The sequence below is a fragment of the Thamnophis sirtalis genome, unplaced genomic scaffold (assembly GCF_051295495.1).
Source record: "Thamnophis sirtalis isolate CommonGarterSnake01/CBP01778 unplaced genomic scaffold, rThaSir2_p1.2 scaffold_4, whole genome shotgun sequence".
NCBI lineage: Eukaryota > Metazoa > Chordata > Lepidosauria > Squamata > Natricidae > Thamnophis > Thamnophis sirtalis.
This window is the reverse complement of record NW_028261384.1, coordinates 567,692-578,459: the sequence shown is the minus strand read 5'-3', so window position 1 is coordinate 578,459 and position 10,768 is coordinate 567,692. Positions and strand designations below refer to the sequence as shown.

Below are 10,768 nucleotides of genomic sequence, written 5' to 3'. Positions count from 1 at the left end.
TGCTCCCTCAGATGTCCTGGACACTGCAAATAAGAACCACACTGTTTACTAACAGCATTCCTGTGTCAGGATCAGTGTGTGTGTGTGTGTGTGTGTGTGTGTGTGTGTGTGTGTGTGTGTGTGTGTGTGTCTAGATTTCATGCCTTCCATAGTTTTCTCTCAGGGTTCCAAATAGCATCCAAAATTAAATCAGAGTCCGAGGCAAAGTATTGCTCAAAGCCCCAATTGATGAAGAGAGCCATGTTGGCACATCTGGGAAAACCCGAATCTGAAGGCTTCCTGGTTTTCCCCACCCGGTTAAAAGCTCAAGATCTTTCCCCCACCCCCACAAGCTCATCACCCATGGTCCAATCTCCTTCTGCCATGCTGGCAGCTTCCACCCATCCAGTTCCTGTCAGGTGCAGAGACAAAGGATGACCTTGGCTTTCTAGAAAGAATGTTGTTATGGCTACCTGTCATCTGACTCCGTACAATCCCCCCCCCCATTTCCCCACCATAGAAAAGGCATAGTAGGATGAGAGAAAGTGGGGCAGGCCGGAGATCCAGAAGAAAAGATGGCTGCAGGCCTGACAGTTTTCTGCAGCTCCAACTCCAGCCCCTGCCGGAGACTCCCAGCAGCTGGACTGAGGGATCATTCTGGCCGTGGCTGGGAGCAGAACCATAGAATGACAAAGCTGGAAGGGACCTCAGAGGTCTTCTAGTCCAACCCCCTGCCCAAGCTATGCCGGCGATGGTGAACCTACGGCACACGTGGCAGAGGTGGCATGCAGAGCCCTCTCCGTGGGCACATGGCCGTCACCCCAACTCAGCCAACTCATCACCGGATTTCTGAGGTGTGCATGTCCAGCTGGCCGTCGGGTTTCTGGCGCTCTGGGGTGTGCGCGTGGCTTCCGCTTTGGGCCCTCTGCGCCTCAAAGTTTCACCATCGCTGCCCTCTGCCGTTTCAGCTTCTTGTTTCCACGGATAGCTTCTTCTCCTGCTCTTTGGAGAAGAGGCGGATCTGGTCTGGCAGCTCCCACCTCTTCACCCTGCTCCCTGGTGCCAAAGAGTGGGGAGGAGGAGAGGGGCTGGCTTTGGGGGCCACTCCCAAGAGACCTTTAATCAGGGGAAACATGCTCAGCTTTCAAAAACATGCAGAGGGCAAATTCATATTTTATTTCCCCCAACAGGAATTTTCAGGTGTGGTTTTTTTTATTATTTGACCAGTGTGTATGACACACACACACAAACTCACACACCCAAACACACACAGAGAGAGATAAAGAGACAGAGAGAAAAAGAGAGAGAGAGACAGAGAAAGAGAGAGACAGAAACAGAGAGAGAGAGGCAAAGAGAGAGAGAGAGAGACAAAGAGAAATAGAGACAGACAGAGAAAGAAAGAAAGAAAGAAAGAAAGAAAGAAAGAAAGAAAGAAAGAAAGAAAGAAAGGCAGACAGACAGAGAGAGAGAGAGACACACACAGAGAGAAAGCGAGAGACAGAGAAAGAGAGGGAGAGACAGAGACGGAAAGAGAAAGACAAAGAGAATGAGAGAGAGAGAAAGAGAGAGGCAAAGAGAGAGAGAGACAGAGAGAAAGAAAGAAAGGAAAAAAAGACAAAGAGACAGAGAAAGAGAAATAGAGACAGAGAAAGAAAGAAAGACAGAGACAAAGACAGAGAGAGACAGAAAGACAGAGAGACAGAGAGAGAGAGAGAGAGAGAGAGAGAGAGAAATAAAGAGAAAGAGCGAGAAAGAGAAAGAGAGAGACAGAGAGAGAGAGAGAGACAAAGAAATAGAGACAGAGAAAGAAAGAAAGAAAGAAAGAAAGAAAGAAAGAAAGAAAGAAAAAGAGACAAAGAGAGAGAGAGAGAGAGAAAGAGACAAAGAGAAATAGAGACCGAGAAACAAAGAGAGAGACAGAGAGGAAGAGAGACAGACAGACAGAGGTAGTTCTCAACTTATGATCACAATTGAGGCCGAAATTCCTGATGCTAAGTGACACACTTGTTAAATGCATTCTGCCCTGTTTTACGACCTTATGTTAGGAATACGGTCGGGGAGTGAGTCAGGCTTCCCCATGGACTTTTGCTGGGTGGACGGTCGCCAAAGGTGGATGCTGCAACCGTCGGGGATGCTGTGACTGTCATAATACGGGTCGGTGGCCCGGCGGCTGAATCTTGATTGCAGGATGCCGCAAGGGTCATAAGACTGAACAGCAGCCCCAAGTTGCTTTTTCCAGGGCCGCCGTAACTTGGAACGGATGCAGTGGGTTGGGGGGAGGGGGGTTCCTTAAAACCCAGACTTTTGACATTTTTTAAATCCAGGTGAATTGATTTACCGGGGAAATTGGGAATGTGGATCAAGGCTTCCGGTGGCTCCGTCTTTTCTTGGAGGGGAAATGAAAGGAGACCCTCGTAAGAGTGGTGTACGGGCGGGTGGGTGGGTGGCCCTTGAAATCAATCAATCCACCAATCAATCAGACAGGCAGGAAGGAAGGAAGGCAGGCAGACAATCAATCCGTTAGTCAGCTAATCAGTCAGTCAATCAATTAGTCAGTCAGTCAATTACAGTCAGTCAGTCAATTAGTCAGCTAATCAGTCAATCAGTTACTCAGTCAATTACTTAGTCAAGCAATCAGTCGTTAGTCAGTCGATTAGTCAGTCAGTAAATCAATCAATCAGTTAGTCAATCACTGTCAGTTAAACAGTCAACCAGTTAGTCAGTCAATCAATTAGTCAGCTAATCAGTCAGTCAGTTACCTAGTCAAACACTTAGACAGTCAGTCAACCAGTCAGTCAATTAATCAAACAATCAATCAGTTAGTCAATTAATCATTGTCACTTAAAGGGTCAAACAGTCAGTTACTCAGTCAATCAGTTAGACAGCCAGGTTGATAAATTAGTCAGTCAAATCAATCAATCAGTCAGTAACTCAGTCAATCTATTAGACCATTTGTCTAAGTGCACCACTCACAGTTCTGCCTCCCACACCAAGCCGCCAAAGTTGGGGATGGCTGTACGAGACACCCCCCGTTCTGCTGGATCATTCCTCTTTCCAGATATAATGTAGGTTTCTCCCTCTCCCCCCCCCCATCACAAGAGCAACCCTGGGGGAGCCTCCTCCTCTTTGCACACACACCCCGGAGTAATGTCAGTCATTTGCTCTTGAACCCTGGCGCTTTATTGGTTTTGGCTAATCACCAGTTGCACCCTGGCCTCCGTTTCAGAAAAGCTTCTCCACACCTTACTATCCTCCATTTCACGTTGCTTCTACCGATCCCCCCCCCCCCGGTTACTTTCGGGGACTCAAGCCTTCCTCCTCCTTCTGCAAGCTAGATAGCACCACCTAACGGCCAACAGAGTAGGCCCTACTAAGTGCACGGTTTGCTAAACTAAGAATTTGGCAACTGCCGAACCCGAACCGTAAGTGCTCCTGCGTGGTCAGCTTCCTTTGAGGCTGAGGCTGACATACTAGTCCCCCCTCCCCGCCACAAAGGCGGCGTACTTCTCTGCCATCCTCTCTCCTGCGGACGAGCATGACGGGTTTCTACATTGTTCACCCCAAAAACGGTGTCCCGGAAATCAATTAAAGAGTGCCTTCCCCCTCTCACCCCCTCACCCCAAGTTTAAGCATTGGCATCTTCGAGTCCAAGGCCTTTGCCGCTGGCTTCCTGCTTGAACTTGGTCAGGGTCTCCAGGGGCACGGGGAGCGGGGAGCAGGAGAGGAGGAGAGGGTGCACCTGGAGGAAAGGGTTCACGTTCTCCCCGTCGTCCCGGTAGCAGGGCAGCAAGCGGTGTCCCGCATGGGCCGCCTGGTGCCCCTTCAGCTCCTTCCGCTGGCCGAACACCAGGCCGCACTCAGTGCAAGGGTAAACCCGCTCCACCGTGTGGGTCAAGTGGTGAGTCCGTAGGTTCCCCTTGTACTTGAAGCTCTTCCCGCACTCCAGGCAAGGGAAGGGCCGTTCGCCGGTGTGAATCCGCCGGTGCTTCATCAGGGTGGTCTTCAGGTTGAAAGTCTTGCCGCACTCGCCACAGACAAAGGGCCGCTCGCCAGTGTGGATGCGTTGGTGGGTGACGAGAGTCCCCTTGCGGTTGAAGCTCTTCCCGCAGTCAGCGCAGGAAAAGGGCTTCTCGCCGGTGTGGATCCGCTGGTGCTTGATCAGTTCCCCGTTGTGGCTGAAGCTCTTCCCACAGTCGGCGCAGGCAAAGGGCCGCTCACCGGTGTGGATCCGCTGGTGCCGGGTGAGGTCCCCGTTGCGGCTGAAGCTCTTCCCGCAGTCAGGGCAGACGAATGGCCGGTCACCCACGTGGATCTTCTGGTGGAGGATGAAAGTCTTCCGGGCGCAGAAGCCCTTGCCGCACTCGCCGCAGACAAAGGGCCGCTCGCCCCGGTGGATCTTCTGGTGGGTGACGAAGTTGGCTTTACGGTTGAAGCGCTTCCCGCACTCGGGGCAGGAGAAAGGCTTCTCGCCCGTGTGGATGCGCTGGTGCAGGACGAAGGTCTGCTTGGAGCAGAAGCTCTTGCCGCAGATGGGGCACTCAAAGGGCTTCTCCCCCGTGTGGACACGCAGGTGGCGCATCAGGTCCCCCTTCTGGCTGAAGCTCTTCCCGCACTCGGCGCAAGGGAAGGGTTTCTCCCCCGTGTGGACACGCAGGTGGGTCACTAGGTTGCCCCGGTGCTGGAACCGCTTCCCGCAGACGCTGCAGGCGAAGGGTCGCTCAGTGGCAGGATTCTTTGGGCGCCGGTCAGCTTCAGCCGTGCCGGAGACGACCACAGTGAGTATTTCCGCAGCTCTGGGAGATCTTCCAGATACAAGCACGGGTGATGAAGCCGCACCCCAAACCCCAGGAGAGGGTGACTGTGCCCCCTGAGCTGTGCTGCGTTTCCTCTTCGACGAACCCCGGGAAGGAGTTCTTTCCGTGATGTCTCTGCACGGCTCCTGGCCCATCTTTCCCTGTGGCGCATTGCCACTCGGCTCCAAGCATCCAGCTGTCAGACGAGAAAGAAGAATTAGCCAGAGCGATCTAGGACAGAGTTCCTACATTTTTTCAACATTGCGTACCAGCGCTGGGGGAGAGAGCGGATGGTTCCGTGGGAGCGGCAGGTACTCGTGCACGCCGCTCACACAAACAGATGACACGCGCACAGGCTTGCCTGCTGCTCGTGGAAGTGGGGATGTGCACGCTGACTCACAACTCTCGCTCAAGGCCTCAGGGTTGGGGGGGACTCCAGATCTTGGACAGGGGTGTCAAACTCAAGGCCCGCAGGGTGCTTAGATCTGGCCTGCGGGGTCACCTGGAAACAGTGAAGAAACAACCCGCGGCGCCTCTGCCAGAGAAAACGCTCGGGAGAGCCGCGCATGGCCCCCACAGGCCCATTTTTGCCCAAGGCAGTGTCCCCTAGAGCCCTCTGTCAGTGTAAACAGTGGGGAGGCTGTCGTGGGGGAAAATGGAACCCGGGCAGGCTTCCACAAAGTGGGTTGTGTCCTCAGGGTTGTGTCTTAGACACAATGTGAGCCTCTGAACTGATGTAACAGCTACTAAGGACTCATAGGGCGATTGCAAGTCCTAAAGTGGGTCTTCAACTCACCCAGGGGGGGAGAAGTAGGAGGGGTGGAGCAGCCTAAGCCCTCCTCGCCCACCTCGTCATCGTCATCCTCTTCCTCCTCCTCCGGTTCCATCTTTACAATGACATCGGGCTTGGTGTCCGCTGGGGAGAGGAGGAGAGAGTTGGATCAGCAGGGAAAGGGGAATTGGGGGGGGGGGCAGCAGCTCCACTGGGGAACAGACCCCCGTATCCGGCATCCACTGCTCTACCCAGGCAGAGTGTTGAGGCTGGGCAAACTCACAGGAATCGGTGCTGGCCTCCCCATCGCTCTCCTCCCAGAGACCGACGTGGTACGACGGTTCTTCCATCTCCTTCTTGATCCCTGGAACAAGACGGGCAATTGTGTTGTTAACGCAGCGGTGCTGTTCTCCCCGCCCCGGAGATGCAGGTGCCACGCTTCCCGGAGGATGGGGACCGTGCCCGGGGCAAGCGACTGGGGTCGTTTGTGAAAAGGCCCCTTCCCGTGTGGATGACCAGCCACTGGTCAGCAATGGTATAGGGTCTCCTGCTTGAGAAAGGGGTTGGACTAGATGCCCTCCAGGATCCTTCCAACTCTGCCATTCTCGTATTGGAGACCCTACACCATTCAGAATAAGAGAATGACAGAGTCGGAAGGATCCCGGAGGGCATCTAGTCCAACCCTCTGCTCAAGCAGGAGATTCTTACAGAATTACAGAATCACAGAGTGGGAAGGGACCTTGGAGGTCATCTAGTCCGACCCCTCGCTCAGGCAGGAGACCCTTTACCATCCCAGACAAGTGGCTCCTCCTTTCTCTCCTTGAAAACCTCCAGTGAGGGAAGCACCCGGAACCTCTGGTGGCCCGAGCACCGGTTAACTGTTCTCGGCCTTACCTGCTGTGGGGCTGGACAGCGACAAGCTTCCTGGCTCGGCTGGCTCCAGCGGACGCCCGATGCACAGCTCCTCCCCCGGCTCCTCCTTCACGGCCACATTGGCCCCTGGAGGGTTGGAGGGGGTCACAATCAAGGCACGGGGGCCAAAGGGAGGTTCCTTGTCGTTCCCCCCAAGTACCCCCGCGAAGTCGGGATCGTGACCCGTCAAAACCGCGGACGACAAAATCGGGCTCGACGAAAGCGCGCATTTGACGTCATCACAGCGCGACGAAAAAAATTAAAAATTGAAATAAAAATAAAATTAAAGCAAGCCGATTCACATAAAGGTAAGGGTTAGGTTTAGGGTTAGGGTTAGGTTAAGGGTTAGGGTTAGGTTTAGCGTTAAGGGTTACGTTTAGGGTTAGATTTAGGGTTAGGTTAAGGGTTAGGTTTAGGGTTAGGTTTAGGGTTAGGTTTGGGGGGGTTAGAGTAAGGTTTTCGCTTTATTTTTACATTTATCGATCACAGCGCGATGTTTTCGTCGCGCTGTGATGACGTCAAATGCGCGCTTTCGTCGAGCGCGATTTTGTCGTCCGCGGTTTTGTGGTGGAACCGTCGGGATGACAAGACCCAACAATCCCAAGCAGAACAAGGGAATGGGGCTTTGAGACCCCAGGCCAATCAGCAGGAAGAAGTCTCCCCCTCTCTGGGCAGGCAGCCAAGATCCCTTACTACTTACTCCTCAACCTAGATTGAGGGGTCTGCCAGAGGAGGAAGCCCCTCCTCTAAATTAAAGACTCGGTGAAACTTAATTGTCACCAAGGGGAAAGGAAGGGAGGGGGGTACAGAGGGGCAGCTCAAAGAGGGGGTCTCCCTTCCCCTCCAGCAGGCAGACAGGAAGACCTCTCCCCCCCCCATAGACACACACACACATCTTACAAGGAAGTAGGGGGGGAGGGGAATCCCCAGATAAAGGGGTCCCTGTTGTCCGTCAGAGGAGACGGTTGGGTTGCTTCGTTCACTCGTGCCGCATGGAGCAGGGAGGTAAGTGGCAAGCGCAAGACCGGTGAGAGTTCGCTTAAGGACCGTTCAAAATCACGGCGGCACTGAAAAAAAGCGACTCCGGACCCTGTTCCGCACTTATGACCGTCGCAGTGTTGCGGAAAGAAAAATTCAGAGGCTTGGCCACTGACTCGTATTGATGATGGTGGCAGGGTTCTGGGCTCGCGTGACCCGTTTTACGACCTTCCAATAATCACCGTCCATGGGGGAAGCCGGATTCACTTAACAACCATGTGGCTCCCTTAACAACCGCAAGGATTCTCTGGACAACGGCGTGACTTCACTTAACAACCACTTAACAAGCATGCGACTCACTTAACAACTGCAACCGTTCGATTAGCCGCTGCGGCGAGAAAACTCATCAAACGGGGAGAAAAGCTATTTGAACCAGTGTTTCACTTAGCAACGTAAATGCTGCACTCGGTCGTGGCCGTATGTCAAGGGCTCCCGTAAGAGGGGAAGCTATCAAATTGCCATCCAGCCAGAAGCACTTCCCTCTTGGGGGTGAGTCTGCCCTTGGGGGGAATTTGTCAGGTGTTCCCCCCCTCCAGCCCGGCTGCTGTGCACCCCACCTTATCTGGATCACCCCAATTCCAAGGGGGCCCAGACACAGAATCTCGCCTGGCGGTGGCTCACCTGGACGGGCAAGGTCTGGTCTTGCCCAAGCGGGCTCCATCTTCGGGTGGTGCCCAGGTGCCCCGCTTCTCATCTCCGACCAAGGGGCTCCCCTCAACAGGTCCTGTGTGGGGCAGGGGAGACGGGACAAGTGGAGGAGGATGAAGCTCTGACACACACACACACACCCGAGCCAAGAAGAGGGTCCCATACCTCTTCCCGACCCTACAGGCGTTTCTTGACCCACCTAGGTAACGTCATCAGTGCTAGAAGGGCAGGGCAGGACGCTAGACAGAATCGAATATCTGCAGCCCTGGGTTCAACTGGGGAGGTTCCAGGTGAATATATTACAGGCACCGGCAGTCCTTGACTTATGACAGTTCCTTTAGTGATTGTTCAAGGCGATAAACTGACTTATGACCGTCGCAGCATTCCCCCCGTGTCATGTGATTGCAATTCAGGCGCTGGGCGAATGACTCGTGTTTATGACAGTCACGGTGTCCCGGGCTCGTGGGATCCCTTTTTACGACCGCTGACAAGCAAAGTCAAGGGGGGAGCCAGATTCACTTAATGACCATGTGACTCACTTAACAATGGCAGGGATTCACTTAACAACAGTGGCAAGAAAGGTCGTCAAATAGGGCAAAGCAAACTTCACAGATGCCTCACTTAGCCACAGAAATTTGGGACACAATTGTGTAGATAATGCCCAAATTGTTTCCTAAACACCCCTCCCTCCCCCCCCTCAATCAATCAATCAATCAATCAATCGCCATAGAGCTGGAAGGGACCCTGGAGGTCATCTAGTCCAACCCCTTGATCAGGCAGGAGACCCTGTAACATTTCAGGATAAGGAAATCACAGAGCCGGAAGGGACCTTGGAGGTCATCTAGTCCAACCCCCCTGCTCAAGCAGAAGACAGAACCAGAGAGCCGGAAGGAACCTTGGAGGTCATCTAGTCCAACTCCCTGCTCAAGCAGGAGACCCTCACAGAATCACAGAGCTGGAAGGGACCTTGGAGGTCATCTAGTCCAACCCCCCTGCTCAAGCAGGAGACAGAACCAGAGAGCTGGAAGGGACCTAGGGGGTCATCTAGTCCACTCCCTGCCCTATCCAGAGACCCTATCCCATTCCAGACAAATGGCTGTCCGATCTGTTCTTAAACACCTCCAGCGTTGGAGAGCCCACAACTTCTGGTGGCAAGCAGTTCCCCTGGTTAATTATCCTCCGTTAGGAAATTCCTTAGGAAGTTCCAGCTTGCTGCTCTTCGGGATGAGTTTCCAATTCCTTGTTTCTTGTCCTGCCTTCCGGTCAAATGGAAGAGGAAGAAGAGGAGGAGAAGGAGGAAGAGGAGGAGGTGGAGGAGGAGGAGGAGGAGGAGGAGGAGGAGGAGAGGAGAGGAGGAGGAGGAAGGACTGTGGGGTCCTTGGTGCTCTCTGAGCTGGGTGGTTTCCTTTCCGGACGTTTCATTACCAAAGTAGGTCACCTCATCAGTGCAGCATGAAGCAGGCAGCGCCAAGCAGGAGTGGGGGAGGGAGGGGAAGGGGGAGACGCCAGAAAAGACCCCTCCCGTTAGGACCCCCGCTCCCCAACCCAAAGGAAAGCCCCCGCCCCGAAAGCTTCCACGCTAGGGGAGGGGAGTGGGGAGGGGAGATCCGCAGCTCGGAGGATTCGGACCCCCGGCTGAAGCCCCCACCGGGAGACCCCTACCCCCTTTTGCCCTCTCTCCTCCGGAAGGGTGGGGAGAGTAGGAAAGCCCCCCCCTCAAAAGAGAGGCTGCGGACCCTTCAGGGGTCCGGGACTGAGGGGGGGGGGCATAGTGAATAGCAGGCTCCCCTGGAGGTGGGCGGCGTTGTATTTGGGGAAGGGGTCTCCCTTTCAAACGGGCTGCGAGGGAGCTGTCCAACAGCCGGCTCCGGGAGTCTTCGGGGGTCGGCCTCCATGGGGGGCGGGGGATGGAGGGAGGTCGGCGCCCCCCACCCCAAAAGGAGCCTTTACCTTCCCCCTCTTCCGCCAGAGATACTTACCTGTCCGGCTGGAGTGGGGAGGGGGTGGCGGCGCCACCTGGGTGGGAAACACCTGGGCGCCCAGAGAAGGGGCTGCCTCCCCGCCTGCCGCCGCCGCCTCCTTTGTTGGGGAGGGGGGAGGGAGGACTACGATTCCCAGAAGCCTCCGCGGCGCTCCGCCCACCCAGCCCCAAACCCCTGAGCGAGCCCACCCTCTCCCCTCCTTTCCCCTGCCCTTCCCGCTTGGCATCGGCCAGGGTCGCCTCCGACAGCAGCTCCGCCCGGCGGCCGCTTGGTTCTCTCCCCTAAACAAATCTCTCTCTCTTCTATCTTTTTATCTTTCTATCTGTTTCTCTCTCTCTCTCTACTTATCTATTTATATCTCTCTGTATCTTTTTATCTCCTCTCTCTCTCCTTCCCTCCATCTCTATTTGTTTCTATCTCTGTCTGTCTGTCTCTACCTACCTACCTATCATCTCTCTCCCACTCTCTCTATGTCTATGTCCTCTCTCCCTCCCTCCCTCCCTCCCTCTCTATTCCTCTGTCTATATCTGTCTGTCTCTCTCTCTCTCACACACACACACTGTCTGCCTCTGTATCTATCTCTTCTCTCCCTCCCTCCCTCCCTCCCTCTATCCAGTGCTGGAGATTCGAAGAGTGCAGAAGAT

The 10,768-nt window shown here is 54.5% G+C and overlaps 1 protein-coding gene across 1 annotated transcript; it reads right to left on the bottom strand.

The window, feature by feature from the left end:
- Positions 1-3,159: 3,159 nt before the first annotated feature.
- On the bottom strand, positions 3,160-10,223 carry LOC106543759 (uncharacterized). The gene is made up of 6 exons (XM_014059836.2): positions 10,122-10,223; positions 8,116-8,218; positions 6,439-6,543; positions 5,828-5,908; positions 5,569-5,688; positions 3,160-4,968 (listed from the first exon to the last, which is right to left on the bottom strand). Exons 2-6 carry the CDS (start codon positions 8,186-8,188, stop codon positions 3,605-3,607), a joined length of 1,743 nt encoding a protein of 580 aa, XP_013915311.2. The 5' UTR covers positions 8,189-8,218; positions 10,122-10,223; the 3' UTR covers positions 3,160-3,604.
- Between the last annotated feature and the right edge of the window lie 545 nt (positions 10,224-10,768).